This window comes from Nerophis ophidion, linkage group LG07 (genome assembly GCF_033978795.1).
Source record: "Nerophis ophidion isolate RoL-2023_Sa linkage group LG07, RoL_Noph_v1.0, whole genome shotgun sequence".
Taxonomy (NCBI): Eukaryota; Metazoa; Chordata; class Actinopteri; order Syngnathiformes; family Syngnathidae; genus Nerophis; species Nerophis ophidion.
Window position 1 is genome coordinate 76,119,936 of NC_084617.1, and position 23,907 is coordinate 76,143,842.

Consider the following 23,907-nt stretch of genomic DNA (forward strand, 5'->3'; position numbering starts at 1 on the left):
AGGCGCCAGCTCCCCCCGCAGCCCCGAAAGGGAATAAGCGGTAGAAAATGGATGGATGGATGAATCCCTTGTTTATTTATCAACAAGTTTTTAGTTATTTTTATATCTTTTTTTCCAAATAGTTGAAGAAAGACCACTACAAATGAGCAATATTTTGCACTGTTATGCAATTTAATAAATCAGAAACTGATGACATAGTGCTGTATTTTACTTCTTTATCTCTTTTTTTTAACCAAAAATGTTTTGCATTTGATTGAGGTACTTGAGTTAAAAAAAATGTTCACTGAAAAAAGGTTGAGAACCACTGGCTCAAAATATATATATTTTTATTTTTTGGACACAGCTTTTGCACAGCAGCAGGTATAAGGAAGACGACATTGTGCTTCAAACCCAATCCAGCTCATGACTATTCAAGCTGGAGTCCGTGGACGTCAGGACGCAGCACATCGGCGGCTGCGTGGAAGCTGCGTGGAGCGGACACAACATGCCACACCAGCCCGGCTGCCTCGCTCCTATCGCCGCTTCTTTTTCTCTATTTTTTTCCTTTTTTTTTTTTTAGGACGCCTGGGCTTCCGTAGGAGGACAGGACCACAATAATGCATTGCGAGAGGCACGGCTAAAACGTGCCACAAAGCATGCATGATGCAGCCACGTCGAAGCTAAGCTGCTGGGCTCTCTAGGATGCACACGCGCACGTATCAGGTGACAGTCGGACCGCAGTCTTGTTGTCTTGCTCCCCGCACCGTGGACGAGACGTACCGGGACTAAGGGGAGCTGCGTGAGATGCTATAGCCGCATCCCGTGGAAGGTTGTCCCGCCTCGGAGCGTCAAGCCTGGGTGATGCTGCGCGGGAGCTGACCGTGGTGCTGAAAGGACCAAACCCCCCACTTCCCCACCCCCGCACGTCCGTGGCCGCACATGAACCACTGGGACCATCGGGGATTCGCCCCCACGCACCTGACTTTTCATGGCCGTGGCACGCAAGATCAAAACTTTGCTGACCGTCAACATCCTGGTGTTCGTGGGCATCATCCTGTTCTCGGTCTACTGTCGGATCCAGGACCGCGCCGAGGAGCTGGTCCAGCTCGGACGCGCGTCCGACCAGAGGCTGCGGGCCAGACATGGCAAAGTGAGCAACTTGGCGGACAGGCAGTCCATCCTCCAGCGGCTGGAGAGGCTGGAAGATGTGGTCTACAATCAGCTGAACGGTAAGAAGAACTCCTACTCGGTCATCTCGTCAGGTGGACCTGGGCAAGTCAGGACCCGGGGGCCACACGCGGCACTTTGAGCTTTTCAATCTGGCCCGCCGGACTTTCCCAAATCATTATTTTAGATCAGGGGTCTCAAACTCCTCCCACCTCCAAAGACATGCACCTGGGGATAGGTTGATTGGCAACACTAAATGGTCCCTAGTGTGTGAATGTGAGTGTGAATGTTGTCTGTCTATCTGTGTTGGCCTTGTGATGAGGTGGCGACTTGTCCAGGGTGTACCCCGCCTTACGCCCGATTGTAGCTGAGATAGGCGCCAGCGCCCCCCGCGACCCAAAAGGGAATAAGCGGTAGAATATGGATGGATGGATGGGTCTCAAACTCAATTCACTTAGGAGCCACGGTGCAGAGTCTGTGAAAAAAAATATTGTCACGTCCTGGAAGAGTTAGTGTTGCAAGGGATTCTGGGTATTTGTGTTTATGTTGTGTTACGGTGCCGAATTGTGTTTGCCATTCTTGTTTGGTGTGGGTTCATAGTGTGGTGTATATTTGTAACAGTGTTAAAGGCCTACTGAAATGAGATGTCTTATTTAAACGGGATAGCAGGTCCATTCTATGTGTCATACTTGATCATTTCGCCATATTGCCATATTTTGCTGAAAGGATTAGTAGAGAACATCCACGATAAAGTTTGCAATTTAAAAAGCCTTGCCTGTCCCGGAAGTAGCAGACGATGTGCCCCGTGACGTCACGGGTCGTGGAACATTGTTTACAATCATGGCCACCAGCAGCAAGAGCGATTCGGACCGAGAAAGCGACGATTTCCCCATGAATTTGAGCGAGGATGAAAGATTCCTGGATGAGGAAAATTAGAGTTTAGCACTTGAAAAAAAAAAAGGCAACGGCTCCAGGCGGCAGTGGGAGTGTTTCAGATGTAATTAGACACATTTACTAGGATAATCCTGGAAAATCCCTTATCTGCCTATTGTGTTAATACTATTTTAGTGAGATTATAAAGTAATACCTGTAAGTCGGATGGCTGGGTGAACGCCAGTGTCTCTGAGAGATGCCGAGGAGCCAAGATCACAGGTGCCTTTTTGAGCTGCAGGAGGAGGTCGCCTAATCCACTCAAGTGCCGACTTAATATCACAATTTTCCCATCCAAAAACTAGCTTGTCGTAGAGAAACATGTTCGCTTGACCGCTTTGTGTTAAAGCTTCACATCAAAGAAACACCGGCTGTGTTTGGGTTGCTAAAGGCAGCTGCAATCCACTGCTTTCCACCAACAGCATTCTTCTTTGACGTCTCCATTATTAATTGAACAAATTGCAAAAGATTCAGCAACACAGATGTCCAAAATACTGTGTAATTATGCGATGAAAAGAGACGACTTTTAGCTGTGTGTGGTGCTGGGAGAACATGTCCACTCCAACTAATAACCAATAAGCGTCATCATTCCGCGACTTTTTCAACAGGATACCTCGCGCCATATTTAAAATTGCAATTAAGTAAACTAAAGCGGCCATATTGGCATGTGTTGCAATGTTAATATTTCATCATTGATATATAAACTATCAACTGCACTGCTTGGTCGCTAGTAGTGGCTTTCAGTAGGCCTTTCAAGTTGTTTATACGGCCACCCTCAGTGTGACCTGTATGGCTGTTGACCAAGTATGCCTTGCATTCACTTGTGTGTGTGAAAAGCCTTTAGATATTATGTGACTGGGCCTGCGCTCACAGTACTTCTCCCTACATCCGTGTACACTCCATACAGCGGCGTTTTAAAAAGTCATACATTTTACTTTTGTAACTGATACCGATCATTTCCGATATTACATTCTAAAGCATTTATCGGCCGATAATATCGGCAGCATGATATTTTAGGACATCTCTACAAATAATGGTTTGAATTGGTCGAGATCATCGGGACTGTTATTACTGACGGACAGGTGTGACTGCAGCCGGGCACGTAAGAAAAACCCTCCGCCTCCTCTGTCGCTTACACTCATTTACCGCTTTTCCACTAATGCAGGGGGAGGCAACCCAGAAAGTTGAAAGAGCCATTTTGGAGCCAAATAACACAACTCTGTCAAGCACCATTCATATAAAATTTGCAGGCAGCACTAACATAGGTTAGCTTTGTCAGTGTGCCATGTGTTACCCAGTTTACCCTAGGGCAACTACGTTAATATATGTTTGATGAAACGTGATTATGTGCATGAGTGTATGTATGTATATGTACTTGTATATGTACAGTATGTGTATATGTATAATTGTACAGTGAATGTATATGTACATGTATGTGTATATGTATGTTTGTACAGTGAATGTATATGTACATGTATGTGTATATGTATGTTTGTACAGTGAATGTATATGTACATGTATGTGTATATGTATGTTTGTACAGTGAATGTATATGTACATGTATGTCTATATGTATGTTTGTACAGTGAATGTGTGTATGTATATGTATGTTTGTACAGTGAATGTGTATGTATGTATATGTATGTTTGTACAGTGAATGTGTATGTATGTATATGTATGTTTGTACAGTGAATGTATATGTACAGTATTTGTATATTATGTTTGTACAGTGAATGTATATGTACATGTATGTGTATATGTATGTTTGTACAGTGAATGTGTATGTATGTATATGTATGTTTGTACAGTGAATGTGTATGTATGTATATGTATGTTTGTACAGTGAATGTGTATGTATGTATATGTATGTTTGTACAGTGAATGTGTATGTACATGTATGTGTATATGTATGTTTGTACAGTGAATGTGTATGTACATGTACGTGTATACGTATGTTTGTACAGTGAATGTATATGTACATGTATGTGTATATGTATGTTTGTACAGTGAATGTGTATGTACATGTATGTGTATAAGTATGTTTGTACAGTGAATGTAGCTGTACATGTATGTGTATATGTATGTTTGTACAGTGAATGTTTATGTACAGTTGTGTATATGTATGTGTGTACAGTGAATGTACAGTATATGTACATGCATGTGTATATGTATGTTTGTACAGGTAATGTATATGTACAGTATATGTATGTTTGTACAGTGAATGTGTATGTACATGTATGTGTATATGTATGTTTGCACAGTGAATGTATATGTACAGTATGTGTATATTCGTACAGTGAATGTGCGTGTAGATGGGCGAACTTTGAGTACGTATGTGTGTACTGTATATGTATATGTATGTGGGAGTGTATGTATGTATGTATGCTTGTATGCATGTATGCATGTATGCATGTATGTATGTATGTATGTATGAATGTATGTATGAATGATGGTGTGACCCACAGCATTTAGATGTTGCTGCATGTTTGCCTCCCAATTAAAGCTGAAACATATTGATTATTTTCACTTCAAATCCATTGTTATTATGTATGAAGGCAAACTCACACAAGAGTGTGTTATTGTCCAACTTAACATATTAGTGAAGTGGATGTTTGCCACACAGAGATGTTGCAGGTACATTAAAGAGTCCCTGCAGGTGCAAATGAATCAAATGTTGTTGTTAATCGATTACAGACACAGTTCTAATTTTCCATTGGCAACTTCCGTGTTTACGCTGGAGTGTTTGCCAGCTGGAAACATTCACTGGATGTCACAATCCATGTCTCTGTGTGATTAATCACAATCCTTTTTGAATTAACAACTTTAAAGGATGGTCCGGATACCAATATTTTGGCACCGGTACCAAAATGTATTTCGATACTTTGACACTTTTCAAAATAAAGGGAACCCCAAAAAATGTAATTGTTGGCCTGATTTAACACAATATTATTATACACTATATTGCCAAAAGTATTTGGCCACCTGCCTTGTCTCACACATGAACTTTAAAGTGCCATCCCAGTCCTAACCCATAGGGTTCAATATGACCTTTTGCAGCTATTACAGCTTCAACTCTTCTGGGAAGGCTGTCCACAAGGTTGCCGAGCGTCTTTATAGGAATTTCCTACCATTCGTCCAAAAGCGCATTGGTGAGGTCACACACTGATGTTGGTGGAGAAGGCCTGGCTCTCAGTCTCCGTTCTAATTCATCACAAAGGTGTTCTATCGGGTTCAGGTCAGGACTCTGTGCAGGCCAGTCAAGTTCATCCATGCCAGACTCTGGCATCAATGTCTTTGTGGACATTGCTTTGTGCACTGATGCACAGTCATGTTCAGGTCAGGACTCTGTGCAGGCCAGTCAAGTTCATCCATGCCAAACTCTGGCATCAGTGTCTTTGTGGACATTGCTTTGTGCACTGATGCACAGTCATGTTGGAAGAAGAAAGGGCCTGCTCCAAACTGTTCCACAAGGTAGCTCTCTGCGTACTGTACGTGGGCTCGATGGAAGGTCACATGAAGTTTGGAGCTCTGTAGCAACTGACAAGTTGTCCCATATCCAGGGGCGTAATTTCTGAATTAATAAACAATAAGAAATGACAAAAAATGTTGTGAAAATAAAATTATTGAGTCATATATATATATATATACATATATATATTTAGGGCCTCACGGTGGCAGAGGGGTTAGTGCGTTTGCCTCACAATACAAAGGTCCTGAGTAGTCCTGGGTTCAAATCCAGGCTCGGGATCTTTCTGTGTGGAGTTTGCATGTTCTCCCGTGAATGCGTGGGTTCCCTCCGGGTATTCCGGCTTCCTCCCACTTCCAAAGACATGCACCTGGGGATAGGCTCCTCCACCTCCAGAGACATGCACCTGTGGATAGGCCCCTCCCACCTCCAAAGACATGCACCTGGGGATAGGCCCCTCCCACCTCCAAAGACATGCACCTGGGGGTAGGCCCCTCCCACCTCCAAAGACATGCACCTGGGGATAGGTTGATTGGCAACACTAAATGGTCCCTAGTGTGTGAATGTGAGTGTGAATGTTGTCTGTCTATCTGTGTTGGCCCTGCGATGAGGTGGCGACTTGTCCAGGGTGTACCCCCGCCTTCCGCCCGATTGTAGCTGAGATAGGCGCCAGCGCCCCCCGCGACCCCGAAAGGGAATAAGTGGTAGAAAATGGATGGAGATATATATATATATATATATATATATATATATATATATATATATATATAATTATTATTTGTATTTTATTTTTTTCTGAGCGTGATGATGTCACGTTATCGATTGGAAAATTAATTTTTAGACAAAATGATTGGCCTTAGCGGCTAGGAGACATCAAGAGTAGCAAGTGTTATGAAATGGCTTAGAAAGAACCGATTTGAAAGGCAATAATAACAAAAATGTTTTATACATTTAAAAATATAATTTTGGACCTTCCGCTTGCTGGGTTTTGGACGCTGGTTTAAAGAGTGAAACAGCTAATTGGCTACCAGAACTATTGATAGGCTGGCCAAAAGTATTTATTTACTTCTTCTTCATTTTAAAATATCCACAAATTGCCACCCATGGCCAGTGGGAATAAATACATTGTGGTGAGAGGAGGACTCACCATTCCAGGCCCAGCACAGATAAAAAAGTACAGTCTTGACTTGCTCTCCTCAAGACCAATTTTTAAAGGACAAAAAAAAAAAAAAAAAACATTTTTCTTCAACTTTCCTCATGTAATACTTCCCAGAAAAAAACAACAGTCAATATTTGTCAGCAGCACATTTTATTAGCTGCCAAGCTGAGCTCTGGATGCCATCATCTTTCCTTTTCTTGATCAGATGAAAGGTTTTAAGCTTGTTAGCAAGCTTATGAAGCGCTGTTTTGACCTTAAGTAGTGAATTAAGTGTGGCCGATATCTCCTCACAGGTAACACTGCTCTCTGCATGCAAACAAGATTAACTGCCTCACCAACAAAAAAACAAGACAGTGCATTCTGTTAACATGACATAATAATCTTGATGCTATCATAATGTGATCTTTTTGGGGGTTAAAGATGTGTTGGACTCAATTTACTGCTGTTTTAGTTAGCTCATATGTTAGCATTTTAGCCAATTTTATCGGTATGAAGCTAGAATTAATGACTGTAATTATCTTCAAATTCTGAACATTGTGGAACAATCATTTCTTTCATTGATTTTATCTAAGTTAGGGGTGTCCAAAGTATGAAGGTAGATTGCATTCATTTCAAGAGTAGAACATTTTAAATGCTGCTATTTTGACACAATCTAATGGACAAAATTAGTTTTTCCTGGTCAATGACTTGTTATGTTTGGAATGTGCAGCATTCAGTGGTCTAGTGGTTAGAGTGTCCGCCCTGAGATCTGTAGGTTGTGAGTTCAAACCCTGGCCGAGTCATACCAAAGACTATTAAAATGGAACCCACTAACTCCCTACTTTGCAGTCAGCATCACGAGTGGAAATTGGGGGTTAAAGTGACTACCGAGCTTGCTGCTCACTCCTCCCCTCGCCCACCAGGCGGATGGGTCACATGCATCGGTTATTTTCACCAAACCTAGTGTGTATGTGACCATAATTGGTTAATTGTAACTTTGTTGGCCTGCGATGGCCCTGCGATGAGGTGGCGACTTGTCCAGGGTGTACCCTGCCTTCCGCCCGATTGTACCTGAGATAGGCGCCAACGCCCCCCCGCGACCCCACAAGGAAATAAGCGGTAGAAATGGATGGATGGATGGACTTTATTTATATGTCCAAATGCAAACAACCTTCCTAGTCATGGTGCAAAAAATATTATCAGACACGGTCACTGAACTTTGTGGATATTATAAAAAATGTCAATTCCCCATTAAAAAAAAGAAAATATCTAAATTACACCCATTAATCCATTACAAAGCATGATGGGAAAATGCTTAATGTGGGGCGGTATAGCTCGGTTGGTAGAGCGGCCGTGCCAGCAACTTGAGGGTTTGCAGGTTCGATTCCCGCTTCCGCCATCCTAGTCACTGCCGTTGTGTCCTTGGGCAAGACACTTTACCCACCTGCTCCCAGTGCCACCCACACTGGTTTGAATGGAACTTAGATATTGGGTTTCACTATGTAAAGCGCTTTGAGTCACTAGAGAAAAGCGCTATATAAATATAATTCACTTCACAATTCACTTCCCTTAACACTGTCCACATTTATCCATGTTTGGAGCATTTTAGCTGCTTGATGATTCTGATTGATGTGTATGTTTATATATATATATAATATATATATATATATATATATATATATATATATATATATATATATATATATATATATATATATATATATATATATATATATGTGTATATATATATTTATATATACATATACTGTATATGTATGTACAGTATATGAATATATATGTATACAGATATATATATATATATATATATATATATGTGTGTATATATATATATCTGTGTATATATATTCATATACTGTACATACATATACAGAATATGTGTATATAAATATATATAGATGTGTATATATATATGTATTTATATATGTATATATATATATATGCCCTGTGATGAGGTGGCGACTTGTCCAGGGTGTACCCCGCCTTCCGCCCGATTGTAGCTGAGATAGGCGCCAGCACCCCCCGCGACCCCAAAAGGGAATAAGTGGTAGAAAATGGATCGATGGATATATATATATATATATATATATATACATATATATATATATATATATCCGAGCGCGATGATGTCATGTTGTCGATGGAAACATTTATTTTTAGACAGTATGATTTGCCTGAGGAGCAGCTAGTAGACACTGAGAGTAACATGCTTTAGAAAATGGAATAGAAAGAACCGATTTAAAAAATTATAATTAAAAAAAACGAAAAATAAAATAAAAACAATTAACTTGGGACTGGATTTTGGACGCTGGCGGGTCGTAGTTTGTGGACCACCTAGTCTAAACAGTGGAACAGCTAAATGGTTACCAGAACTATGATCGGCTAGAAGTCCGTCTTTGTACTCTAAAATACATAAAACCGGACGGATCCTCCCAGTGGAAGGTGTTTAGCCCAAAGTAGCCAGTCTCGTGTGTATAAATAGACCAGGCTGGCCCAGAATATAACATTCATTTGCTTTGTATTCAATATGTTTTGGTGGTCTTGGTACTGTTAAACATAAAACAACTCATCAACCGGTCACTCAAATCCCTCCCAAAAATAAGCCATTTAGAAGCAGCCAGCAGGTGTGTCTTCTACCTTTATGCAACTGCAGAGCAGAGCTAGACATTGCGACTCATGTGATCGACCATGCCCGTCACTCCCTGGCCTTCTTGATAAGATGGACCCAAGCTGCAGAACCAGCTATCCTCCTTATCTCTAATGCCCAATTATATCGGAGAAAAGCATGCTGTTTTAGTTCCATCCCCGTCTTTGCACCAGCAGAGATGTCACACTTCCTTCTCCTGCACACTCCATGCTCTCCGACTGGATCCTAATGATGCACATCACTATGTGCATGCACGCCGCTGACTGCAGGGCCGCCGCGCTACGCCACAAAGAAGGCTGGAGGGAGCAAGATGGAATCTCGCACATACGGTATTCCAATAAAGATATGCAGATGAGGCTCCGCTCCACAAAAAAAAAACGTTTCAGACGCTGATGGAAATCAATTCTCCTCAGCCTTGAGGAATCAGGATAATGAATTCAGCGACTCACCTGACAATCAGGAGTGCCAGTTAATGTTTGGAGGGAGAGTGTTGCCCTTTATGTCGATGTTTGCCCTAAAGTTGTACAAAGTCTCAGACTAAAGCAGGGGTAAGGAACCTATGGTTCTAGAGCCAGATGTGGCTCTTTTGATGACTGCATCTGGCTCTCTGATACATCTGAGCTGACATTGCTTAATACAATAAGTAATGAATAATTCCACTTGTAATCATAGTGTTAAAAATAACATTCAAAATATAAAACATTCTCATGCTTTTTTATGTTCAAGAAGTTGCGTTAATGTTCAATCAATCAATCAATCAATCAATGTTTATTTATATAGCCCCAAATCACAAATGTCTCAAAGGACTGCACAAATCATTACGACTACAACATCCTCGGAAGAACCCACAAAAGGGCAAGGAAAACTCACACCCAGTGGGCAGGGAGAATTCACATCCAGTGGGACGCCAGTGACAATGCTGACTATGAGAAACCTTGGAGAGGACCTCAGATGTGGGCAACCCCCCCCCCCCCCTCTAGGGGACCGAAAGCAATGGATGTCGAGCGGGTCTAACATGATACTGTGAAAGTTCAATCCATAGTGGCTCCGACACAGCCGCGAGAGTTCAGTTCAAAGCGGATCCAAGACAGCAGCGAGAGTCCCGTCCACAGGAAACCATCTCAAGCGGAGGCGGATCAGCAGCGTAGAGATGTCCCCAACCGATACACAGGCGAGCGGTCCATCCTGGGTCCCGACGAGCGGTCCATCCTGGGTCTCGACTCTGGACAGCCAGTACTTCATCCATGGTCATCGGACCGGACCCCCTCCACAAGGGAGGGGGGGACATAGGAGAAAAAAGAAAAGAAGCGGCAGATCAACTGGTCTAAAAAGGAGGTCTATTTAAAGGCTAGAGTATACAGATAAGTTTTAAGGTGAGACTTAAATGCTTCTACTGAGGTAGCATCTCGAACTGTTACCGGGAGGGCATTCCAGAGTACTGGAGCCCGAACGGAAAACGCTCTATAGCCCGCAGACTTTTTTTGGGCTCTAGGAATCACTAATAAGCCGGAGTCTTTTGAAGGCAGATTTCTTGCCGGGACATATGGTACAATACAATCGGCAAGATAGGATGGAGCTAGACCGTGTAGTATTTTATACGTAAGTAGTAAAACCTTAAAGTCACATCTTAAGTGCACAGGAAGCCAGTGCAGGTGAGCCAGTATAGGTATATATGTATGTATATATGTATATAAAGGTATATACAGTATAGGTATATATGTATGTATATATGTATATAAAGGTATATACAGTATAGGTATATATGTATGTATATATGTATATAAAGGTATATACAGTATAGGTATATATGTATGTATATATGTATATAAAGGTATATACAGTACAGGCGTAATATGATCAAACTTTCTTGTTCTTGTCAAAAGTCTAGCAGCCGCATTTTGTACCAACTGTAATCTTTTAATGCTAGATATGGGGAGACCCGAAAATAATACGTTACAGTAGTCGAGACGAGACGTAACAAACGCATGGATAATGATCTCAGCGTCTTTAGTGGACAAAATGGAGCGAATTTTAGCAATATTACGGAGATGAAAGAAGGCCGTTTTAGTAACGCTTTTAATGTGTGACTCAAAGGAGAGAGTTGGGTGGAAGATAATACCCAGATTCTTTACCGAGTCACCTTGTTTTATTATTTGGTTGTCAAATGTTAAAGTTGTATTATGTATGGTAAGAAGTAATTTATTTATTAATGGTTAGTGTTGGGCTTGTCCTCCTGGGGGTTCTTCAGACCACCAAGCACCGACATGAGAGCCTGTTTTAGGGTAAAATATTATTTTTTTTCAATTACTCTCTCAGTTGCTTTCCAGCAATTGTCTTTTTCTCTTTCGTCCTTACTCGCGCTCTGGCTCCAGCCCCAACCTTGTCTCTCCTCCTGGCTGCTGCTTATAACAGAGCGACAGGTGATTAGATTAAACAGGCCCAGGTGGGCCTCTACGCACCTGTTGCTGATTTCGAGGCCGGTCCTGGCAACATCCCGCTTTGCTGCAGGCTCGCAGGCCACGCCCCCTCCACAGTTAGCTTCAGAATAACAATGGTATTACAAAGAATAAGAGACCTGTTATACTCTGGAAATTTTGGTGTTACTTAAAAATGCACATGTTTAGTTTTGTTCAGTGTTAAAAAATACATTATATGGCTCTTAAGGAAATACTTTTTAAAATATTTGGGTTCTTGGCTCTCTCAGCCAAAAAGGTTCCCGACCCCTGGACTAATGTTTGATCATCACATCTAAACGTGACTACTGTCTCGATCATTTAGAATGTCATTTTTCATCTCTTGTAGAACTCCTTTTGCAATTAAGTTTGTCTCAATCAGATACTGAAAAAAAGAGGGCAGCGGGCAGCCCAAAAAAAACCCACAGCCAACAAAAAACAAAAGGTAGCGTGCAATGTTCTGTGTCTTAAGTTTTGTGCAGAAATGTGGTCTACCCTCGCAAGCCTCCGGGCTGTGGAGGGTATCTGTGTTGTTTCCTGACACGGCTGCAGTGCCAGGAAGTTGCACCGTGACACCCGTCCCACCCAGGATGGTCAGAATGCCAACACTCTGACTCACGCAGGAGGTGTTCAATTCCTCTCATGGGAGAAAACCACTTCCCCCCCCAGCTCAATTATGGTTTACGGCCGTGCAAATTGTGGATGGAGCATCCGTGCTGTTTCTAGCATGTGTGTGTGTGTGTGTGCATGTGTGTGTGTGTGTGTGTGTGTGTGTGTGTGTGTGTGTGTGTGTGTGTGTGTGTGTGTCCATCTGTTGTTATGGAAAATAAAGCCAGTTCAATTTAGTTGAACCACATGATGGTTGTCCAATATTATTCTGCTAGTTTACACAAAAAAAACACTTCCACCCACCGTTGCAGAGGGGAAGAGCATGGGGGTGGGGGGTGGATTGGGGGGGCGGGGGGATGCAAAACATGACCTAGTTGCCAGTGAAGTACGATGAGGTTCAAGCCAGGTGAGGCACTGATGTCTTTTGATTTTTAGGGACCGAATGTCCCTTTGGGACAGAGGACCCTATTGTATTTCTAGCGTTTTATTCTTTCTTTATTGTTATTCTGCCGCCTCTTTGAGCTGTAATTTTGACCCCCTTAACTCACCAAATTTGGCACACACATCAGGACTGGCAAAAATTGCAATTTATACAAAAAAACCTAACCCCAAAATTCAAAATTGCGCTCTAGCGCCTCCTAGGAAGTAAACACAGGAAAAACTGCCTGTAACTTCCAGTATAAATGTCGTAGCAACATGAAACAAATACCTCTATGTAGGTCTCACTTAGACCTACATTTCATACACTGGCATTTTTCAGCAAAAATTAACAGAAAGTTTGCAATTCCGCCTTCAAAACAAACGTTTGTAAAAACACCCACCTTTGCCTTTTTGAGCTGTAATTTGACCCCCTTAACATGCTTCAAAACTCACCAAACTGGACACACACGCCAGGACTGGCAAAAATTGCGATCTAATCAAAAAACTTGTCCCCAAAACTCAAAATTGCGCTCTAGCGTCCCCTAGGAATAAAAAACACACACAAATGTTCTCCCCGTGACTGCGTGGGTTCCCTCCGGGTACTGTGGCTTCCTCCCACCTCCAAAGACATGCACCTGGGGATAGACCCCTCCCACCTCCAAAGACATGCACCTGGGGATAGGCTCCTCCCACCTCCAAAGACATGCACCTGGGGATAGGCTCCTCCCACCTCCAAAGACATGCACCTGGGGATAGGTTGCTTGGCAACACTAAATGGTCCCTAGTGTGTGAATGTTGTCTGTCTATCTGCGTTGGGCCTGTGATGAGGTCGCGACTTGTCCAGGGTGTACACCGCCTTCCGCCCGATTATAGCTGAGATAGGCACCAGATCCCCCCGCGACCCCGAAGGGAATAAGTGGTTGAAAATGGATGGATGGAAAATAACAAGCATGCACCTCTCCTACTCCATCAATAGCTATTTAATGTATTTAATCACCTTTTATTTTGTCTGAAAGCCCAGTTTGGATTAGGGTTGTACAGTAGACCGATGTTAGTACAGTACCGCGGTACTAATGAATCAAATTCGGTACTATACCACCTCTGAAAAGTACCGCGTGCCGTATGTTTGACACCCCTGGTGTGGAGTCATGGTGTAAAGATGTCTTCGCTCTCAAAAAAAAAGAGGAAAAATCTGCCACTGCCTTGTTTGGTTTTTATAATGTACTTGTCCACTAGGACGAGGCGCAGTACACTAAGACTGATTGTTTAATCGCACACTAAACAGACGGATTTAAGGAATGTGCAAATTGTGCAGTTTTTACTGAGGAAAAGGTTAAACGATTGTAGTTATACAGAAACAAATATGTATATCAAAGTTTAATGGACACACAAATATATGCAGATTAATCACACAATTTATTTTGACTGTAAAGATGAGTAAGGAGAGTCGCTAACAAATCACACTTTAAAATACATTTATTTGTGTCAAAACGTGGACTTGGGGGTGTGTTTTTCCGGAAGGCAAAGGAAAGTTGGCGCAGGCAAGACGTGATTTTAAGTACATGTTTTATTTTAACACTAACAAACTACAAAAAAAGAAAGCAAACAAAAGGCGCGCACAATGGCGGAGAACAAACGTGACTAATGAAAAGAAAAACTAGCACAAAGGCAGAACTATGGACAAAAGGCAAAACTCGATAACCGTGACATAAAAAGCAAAAACTTACGTGGCATGGGCAGGAGGGAAACTATGGACAGTATGAGTGACAGGCAGGGCATGGCATGAAGTAGAAGTAAAGTCGCCAGGCTGACTCCCTGGCAACTTTCAGTTTAAATTATAGACATGATTTAGTAAAAACAGGTGTGCGAGTGCAAAACGTGAGACAAGTGCGTGACAGGTGAAAACTAACGGGTAGTCATGGAAACAAAACAAACAAGGAAGTGCTAAAACAGGAACTGAGTGTCCAAAAAACAAGCAGCACATGGCCAAACAAAAACATGGTCAACAGACATGACAATTAGATTAATTTGTTACCAAGTTTTGAGCAAATAACCCAACATCCTTTGAAATACAACATGTTAAAATGAAGGAGTGGGGGAATGGAGTCTTGTCAGGTTGAAACACTGATGACATCTATTATACAGTCAAGAAACAAAGAATCATCCAGACGCAGAGTTCAATTTGGCTCAATGAGGAGAGACATTTGGGGCTGCACACTCAGTTACAATCTCCCGCCACACTCTAAGGTCCAGTCTCATGTGCTCCTCTATTTATTTGGGAGGTCCCTGGTTACATCACTGAGGCTGCTTCTGAAGGAAGGGGGGGGGGGGGGGGGGGGGATAATTTCAGCAGCCCAGTTGGACACAATATATGATTTTTCATGTGCTGACACTCGTAATATCGCCCTGTCTCTGCTTTGCCTGCGTCACGGTACTCGATGTTCTGGACACAAACACTGATCCGAGACGACTCACAATCTCGGATTGCAAGTTGTCCCTTTGCACCGATAGAAAAGTACAACTTCAGCACAATTGATCATAACTATAGCAACGGCCTCTAAGCATAAGAGTTGTGTGATAACTTACACGTAATTATTCTAACAAGTCAAGATCGGTATCTATTGCTAGCAAGCACCATCAAATTCCAGCAGTGTAGCAGCTTGCCGAACAAAAAAGCCGTTCCTCAGTCTGCTGGTCCTACTCAGGATGCTCGGCAGACTCCTGCTGGAGGGGAGCAGGTCAAAGAGAGGGTGATGCAGGGTGGGTGGGATCATTGGTGATGAGGCCTCTTTTCAGCTGTGAGGGTACTCTTCACCACACATCTGTAGAAACTCCGAAGGATGGCGTCTATTCGAGCACTAGCTTTTTGGACTAGCTTTTTTCCAGTAGGGCCTTGAAAGCAGCACAGGGCTATGGACAGGGATATTTTTTTAAATATATACGTGGATACAAAATTAATATCCAATGCGGAGGATGCTAATTTTTAAGAATATATACAACGGAATAATAGTCAAGGGAGATGTGTGATGTTCTTATTCATCATTTAATGTTTTAGTAAAGAGAGCGAGCGTTAAGAAGTACGGGATTGGACTAGGGTAGTTTTTTTCAACCACTAGTGTGCCGTGAGAGATGATCTAATTTCACCTATTTGGGTTAAAATATTTTTTGCAAAACAGTAATTCTAGTCTGCAAATGATGCGTTGTTGTTGAATGTCTGTGCTGTGTAGAGATCGGCAGAGTAACCGTGTAATACTCTTCCACATCAGTAGGTGGCAGCCGGTAGCTAATTGCTTTGTAGATGTCGGAAAAAGCAGGTAAAAAGGTAACTAATGCTTAAACGAAAAAAAAAAACAAAAGGTGAGTGTCCCTAAGAAAAGGCATTGAAGCTAAGTGAAGGCTGTCACGCCTGTAAGTTATGTTTTGGTTTTGGTCATGTTATGTTTGGTTTTTGGACATTCAGTCACGTTTTGCACTTCCTGGTTTTGTTTGTTTCCATGTCAACTCATTAGTTTTCACCTGTCACGTCCCTGCTCTCAGCCTCACACCTGTTTTCACGAATGATCATAGCTATTTAAGTCACTCTTTTTCTTGTCTTCGTCCAGTTATCTTCTCACACTCACACGCACCCTACCCATGTTGTTCAAACCTTCACGTCCTCGTCCACAGTTCCATGCCGTGTCAGTTTTTGTATTTATGCCATTGTGCTAGTTTTGTTTTGTTTGTATATAGTCATGCCATTGTGCTGTTTTGTTTTAAGTATAGTATAGATTTTTATCCGCCACAGAGCGCGTCTTTGGTTTGCCTTTTTTTAGTTTGTTTATTTAATAAATCATGTACCTGAACTCACGCCTGGCTCGTCCTGTAATCCCGCTGCGTCGAAGGAGCACACACAATCCACGTCCAAGCCTGACAAAGGCTATGCAGAGCGAAACTAAAACTAAACTGGCTGCAAAGTAAACAAAAACAGAATGCTGGACGACAGCAAAGACTTACTGTGGAGCAAAGACGGCGTCCGCAAAGTACATCCGAACACGACATGACCATAAACAATGTCCCCACAAAGAAGGATTGAAAACAACCGAAATATTCTTGGTCGCTAAAACAAAGCAGATGCGGGGAAATATCGCTCAAAGGAAGACATGAAACCGCTACAGGAAAATACCAAAAAAAGAGAAAAAGCCACCGAAATAGGAGCGCAAGAAAATAACTAAAAAACTACACATCGGAAAACAGCAAGAAATTCAAAATAAATCATAGCGTACTAGACAAAAAGTACCGTATTTCCTTGAATTGCCGCCAAGTATATAGTATGTGCCTGCCTAGAATTACTGCCGGGTCAAACTCGTTTCGCAAAATATTATCTTTTATAAGCGCATGTCTAGAATTTCCGCTGGGTCAAACTCATTTCGCCAAATAATTAGCATATGTCTAGAATTTCCACAGGGTCAAACTCGTCACGTCACGAGTGACACTTCACCTGTCATCATTTTCAAAATGGAGGAGGCTGATTTCAATTATTGGAAATCGCATAAAGGGAAGAATATTAAGAGCTATTCCGTAGGATTTAAGGTCCAAACTATTGAATATGCTAAAAAGAACAGTAAGCAGCTATGTTTTATTAATATAGCGTAGCTGCGTGTGTCAAATATGAGTCATTAAATGACTCCCGCCTCCTGGTGGTAGAGGGCGCTAGTGATCCTTCTTGCAACTACTCGGCTGCAGAAGAAGTGACAACAAGCAGCAAGAGTCTATTTTTTCCTCTCGCTTGCACTTTTAACATGGAGGATTACATATCTAAAATAAAACAGTTTTCTAAACTGGACTTTCAATCGAAGCAGGAGGTAATAAAGGAAGATCTCCATCGAGACAGAGAGACTTTTAAAACTGAAGAAAGATAAGGAAGACTTCTATAAACAAGTTATCGATGCTTTTGATCAGAAGGAGCTGCGCATGGACTTCATTTATAAGTAAAGGTAAGACCATAATAACGTTTTTTTTTTTAATTAAATGTGCTTTTCATGATGATATCCTTACATCACACTCAAATGTATAAGCGCATGCCTAAATTTACCGCATGCCTTTGGTAAACGCCGGAGTGAGAAGAGGTTTTAAATTAATTAGCGCCCCGGCGGCAATTCAAGGAAATACGGTATATTGATGCATGCTTTGTTATGCTTTAAAGTCCCCTCCATTTTCTACTGCATGTCCCTTTTGGAGTTGCGGGGGGTGCTGGAGCCTATCCCAGCTGCACACGGGCGGAAGTTGGTTTACACCCTGGACAAGTCGCCCCCTTATCACAGGGCCAACACAGACAGACAGACAACATTCACACTCACATCAATATCATCCACCCATCCATCCATTTCAAGTTATATCCAACAATTGCGACGTCCCACTGGGTCATTATTGTCACCGATGTCCCACTGGGTGTGAGTTTTCCTTGCCCTTATGTGGGCCTACCGAGGATGTCGTGGTGGTTTGTGCAGCCCTTTGAGACACTAGTGATTTAGGGCTATATAAGTAAACATTGATTGATTGATTGATTGACTTTTTACTGTCAACTGAGTTTCGTTTTTTAATGATTTCTGCTGTTGGTGATTTTTTTTTCAGTGCAAAACGTGCCTCGGCTCAAAAAGGGTTGGAAAACACTGCACCGGGGCACTAAATGTCCTATTCCTTATCCCCTTTAGAAAATGTCACAGCATCAAAGTGACGTCCCTTCAAAGTCATCATCGTGGTGATGAGTCACCTTAATGGGAGCAGAGAGGTATTTTAGGTTTGACATATAAAACCCCATAATTAATTCTGTCAGACGAAAGACTGCTAATGCGTTGCAGGGAACGGCCGACGTCTCTTTGTGGTTTTTAGGGACCTGCGTGGCCCAACTGTATTAAGTTTCTGCTGCTCCGCTCTGCCTCAACATTGTGGAGTCTGCAGTCATTTATGATCAGCGCTCCATTAGGGCAACAATGCAACATCTGGTGAGGGATTAAAGGTTTAGGCCTAAATCCACAACAGCATCAACACTAGGAGAGTTCAAGCTGAAAGGCATTGTTGTTTGGTAGTTCCATTTACATACTTCATACCAAGGACTGAGGCACAAACATCCATTATAGAACAAAGTGCAATAGAATCAGTGATATTATAAACTGGGGATAGCTGGCTATTTTGTGGCCTAAACGCTGTTCGACTGTGCGGATATTAGATTAGCATTATTAGAGAAAGAAACCTCACTCCCTCTTCGCACAACAAGCGCTTGACGGTCCTTCCAAATTGCATATTTACAATATGAAGCTTAAAAAAACTGAGCAAGCAATTAAAGGCCTACTGAAATGAGATGTTCTTATTTAAACGGGGATAGCAGCTCCATTCTATGTGTCATACTTGATCATTTTGCAATATTGCCATATTTTTGCTGAAAGGATTTAGTAGAGAACATCGATGATAAAGTTTGCAACTTTTGGTCGCTAATAAAAAAAAAGCCTTGCCTGTACCGGAAGTAGCAGACGATGTGCGCGTGACGTCACGGGTTGTGGCGCTCCTCATGTCTGAACTTTGTTTACAATCATGGCCACCAGCAGCTAGAGCGATTCGGACCGAAAAAGGGACGATTTCCCTATTAATTTGAGCGAGGATGAAAGATTCGCGGATGAGGAAAGTGAGAGTGAAGAACTAGAAAAAAAAAGACTATACAGTGGAAGCGATTCAGATGTTATTAGACACATTTACTAGGATAATTCTGGAATATCCCTTATCTGCTTATTGTGTTGCTATTGTTCTAGTGAGATTATATGGTCGTACCTGCACAACCTGAAGGTCGGCCACACACCTTTCTTCAGCACCAGTCGACGGGTGGTGGCGATGCCCACCTGAACATTGTTTACAATCATGGCCACCAGCAGCTAAAACGATTCAGACCGAAAAAGCGACGATTTCCCTACTAATTTGAGCGAGGATGAAAGATTCATGGATGAGGAAAGTGAGAGTGAAGAACTATAAAAAAAGACTATACAGTGGAAGCGATTCAGATGTTATTAGACTCATTTACTAGGATAATTCTGGAAAATCCCTAATCTGTTTATTGTGTTGCTATTGTTTTAGTGAGATTATATGGTCGTACCTGTACAACCTGAAGGTCGGCCACACACCTTTCTTCAGCACCAGTCGACGGGTGGTGGCGATGCCCACCTGAACATTGTTTATAATCATGGCCACCAGCAGGGAGAGCAATTCGGACCAAAAAAGCAACAATTTCCCTATTAATTTGAGCGAGGATGAAAGATTTGTGGATGAGGAAAGTGAGAGTGAAGAACTAGAAAAAAAAAAAGACTATACAGTGGAAGCGATTCAGATGTTATTAGACACATTTACTAGGATAATTCTGGAAAATCCCTTATCTGCTTATTGTGTTACTAGTGTTTTAGTGAGATTATATGGTCGTACCTGTACAACCTGAAGGTCGGCCACACACCTTTCTTCAGCACCAGTCGACGGGTGGTGGCGTTGCCCATCTGAACATTGTTTACAATCATGGCCACCAGCAGCTAGAGCGATTCGGACCGAAAAAGCGACAATTTCCCTATTAATTTGAGCGAGGACGAAAGATTTGTGGATGAGGAAAGTGAGAGTGAAGAACTAGAAAAAAAAAGACTATACAGTGGAAGCGATTCAGATGTTATTAGACACATTTACTAGGATAATTCTGTAAAATCCCTTATCTGCTTATTGTGTTACTAGTGTTCTAGTGAGATTATATGGTCGTACCTGTAAAACCTGAAGGTCGGCCACACACCTTTCTTCAGCACCAGTCGGCGGGTGGTGGCGATGCCCATCTGAACATTGTTTACAATCATGGCCACCAGCAGCTAGAGCGATTCGTCCCGAAAAAGCGACGATTTCCCTATTAATTTGAGCGAGGATGAAAGATTCGCGGATGAGGAAAGTGAGAGTGAAGAACTAGAAAAAAAAAGACTATACAGTGGAAGCGATTCAGATGTTATTAGACACATTTACTAGGATAATTCTGGAATATCCCTTATCTGCTTATTGTGTTGCTATTGTTCTAGTGAGATTATATGGTCGTACCTGCACAACCTGAAGGTCGGCCACACACCTTTCTTCAGCACCAGTCGATGGGTGGTGGCGATGCCCATCTGAACATTGTTTACAATCATGGCCACCAGCAGCTAAAACGATTCAGACCGAAAAAGCGACGATTTCCCTATTAATTTGAGCGAGGATGAAAGATTCGCGGATGAGGAAAGTGAGAGTGAAGAACTAGAAAAAAAAGACTATACAGTGGAAGCGATTCAGATGTTATTAGACACATTTACTAGGATAATTCTGGAAAATCCCTTATCTGCTTATTGTGTTACTAGTGTTTTAGTGAGATTATATGGTCGTACCTGTACAACCTGAAGGTCGGCCACACACCTTTCTTCAGCACCAGTCGACGGGTGGTGGCGTTGCCCATCTGAACATTGTTTACAATCATGGCCACCAGCAGCTAGAGCGATTCGGACCGAAAAAGCGACAATTTCCCTATTAATTTGAGCGAGGACGAAAGATTTGTGGATGAGGAAAGTGAGAGTGAAGAACTAGAAAAAAAAAGACTATACAGTGGAAGCGATTCAGATGTTATTAGACACATTTACTAGGATAATTCTGGAAAATCCCTTATCTGCTTATTGTGTTACTAGTGTTCTAGTGAGATTATATGGTCGTACCTGTAAAACCTGAAGGTCGGCCACACACCTTTCTTCAGCACCAGTCGACGGGTGGTGGCGATGCCCATCTGAACATTGTTTACAATCATGGCCACCAGCAGCTAGAGCGATTCGTCCCGAAAAAGCGACGATTTCCCTATTAATTTGAGCGAGGATGAAAGATTCGCGGATGAGGAAAGTGAGAGTGAAGAACTAGAAAAAAAAAGACTATACAGTGGAAGCGATTCAGATGTTATTAGACACATTTACTAGGATAATTCTGGAATATCCCTTATCTGCTTATTGTGTTGCTATTGTTCTAGTGAGATTATATGGTCGTACCTGCACAACCTGAAGGTCGGCCACACACCTTTCTTCAGCACCAGTCGATGGGTGGTGGCGATGCCCATCTGAACATTGTTTACAATCATGGCCACCAGCAGCTAAAACGATTCAGACCGAAAAAGCGACGATTTCCCTATTAATTTGAGCGAGGATGAAAGATTCGCGGATGAGGAAAGTGAGAGTGAAGAACTAGAAAAAAAAGACTATACAGTGGAAGCGATTCAGACGTTATTAGACACATTTACCAGGATAATTCTGTAAAATCCCTTATCTGCTTATTGTGTTGCTATTGTTTTAGTGAGATTATATGGTCGTACCTGTACAACCTGAAGGTCGGCCACACACCTTTCTTCAGCACCAGTCAACGGGTGGTGGCGATGCCCATCTGAACATTGTTTACAATCATGGCCACCAGCAGGGAGAGCAATTCGGACCGAAAAAGCGCCAATTTCCCTATTAATTTGCGCGAGGATGAAAGATTCGTGGATGAGGAAAGTGAGAGTGAAAAACTAGAAAAAAAAAGACTATACAGTGGAAGCGATTCAGACGTTATTAGACACATTTACCAGGATAATTCTGTAAAATCCCTTATCTGCTTATTGTGTTGCTATTGTTTTAGTGAGATTATATGGTCGTACCTGTACAACCTGAAGGTTGGCCACACACCTTTCTTCAGCACCAGTCAACGGGTGGTGGCGATGCCCATCTGAACATTGTTTACAATCATGGCCACCAGCAGCTAAAGCTATTCGGAACGAAAAAGCAACAATTTCCCCATTAATTTGAGCGAGGATGAAAGATTTGTGGATGAGGAAAGTGAGAGTGAAGAACTAAAAAAAAAAAAAGACTATACAGTGGAAGCGATTCAGACGTTATTAAACACATTTACCAGGATAATTCTGTAAAATCCCTTATCTGCTTATTGTGTTACTAGTGTTTTAGTGAGATTATATGGTCGTACCTGTACAACCTGAAGGTCGGCCACACACCTTTCTTCAGCACCAGTCGACGGGTGGTGGAGATGCCCATCTGAACATTGTTTACAATCATGGCCACCAGCAGCTAGAGAGATTCGGACCGAAAAAGCGACAATTTCCCTATTAATTTGAGCGAGGATGAAAGATTCGTGGATGAGGAAAGTGAGAGTGACGGGCTAGAAAAAAAAAGACTATACAGTGAAAGAGATTCAGATGTTATTAGACACATTTACTAGGATAATTCTGTAAAATCCCTTATCTGCTTATTGTGTTGCTAGTGTTTTAGTGAGATTATATGGTTGTACCTGTACAACCTGAAGGTCGGCCACACACCTTTCTTCAGCACCAGTCGACGGGTGGTGGCGATGCCCATCTGAACATTGTTTACAATCACGGCCACCAGCAGCTAAAGCAATTCGGAAAGAAAAAGCAACAATTTCCCCATTAATTTGAGCGAGGACGAAAGATTCGTGGATGAGGAAAGTGAGAGTGAAGAACTAGAAAAAAAAAGACTATACCGTGGAAGCGATTCAGATCTTATTAGACACATTTACTAGGATAATTCTGGAATATCCCTTATCTGCTTATTGTGTTACTAGTGTTTTAGTGAGATTATATGGCCGTACCTGTACAACCTGAAGGTCGGCCACACACCTTTCTTCAGCACCAGTCGACGGGTGGTGGCGATGCCCATCTGAACATTGTTTACAATCATGGCCACCAGCAGGGAGAGCAATTCGGACCGAAAAAGCAACGATTTCCCCATTAATTTGAGCGAAGATGAAAGATTTGTGGATGAGGAAAGTGAAAGTGAAGAACTAGAAAAAAAAAAGACTATACAGTGGAAGCGATTCAGACGTTATTATACACATTTACTAGGATAATTCTGGAATATCCCTTATCTGCTTATTGTGTTGCTATTGTTTTAGTGAGATTATAATCGTACCTGTACAACCTGAAGGTCGGCCACACACCTTTCTTCAGCACCAGTCGACGGGTGGTGGCGATGCCCATCTGAACAATGTTTACAATCATGGCCACCAGCAGCAAGAG

At 42.1% G+C, this 23,907-nt stretch overlaps 1 protein-coding gene across 1 annotated transcript in view; it reads left to right on the forward strand.

Moving 5' to 3' along the window:
* The first annotated feature begins 566 nt into the window (after positions 1 to 566).
* Positions 567 to 23,907, forward strand: part of galnt9 (polypeptide N-acetylgalactosaminyltransferase 9) — a 206,271-nt gene continuing 182,930 nt past the window's right edge. Inside the window, exon 1 of the mRNA XM_061907126.1 lies at positions 567 to 1,208. Within this exon, the coding sequence (XP_061763110.1) occupies positions 968 to 1,208 (241 nt within the window). The 5' untranslated portion in view covers positions 567 to 967. The remainder of the gene's footprint in view (positions 1,209 to 23,907) is intronic.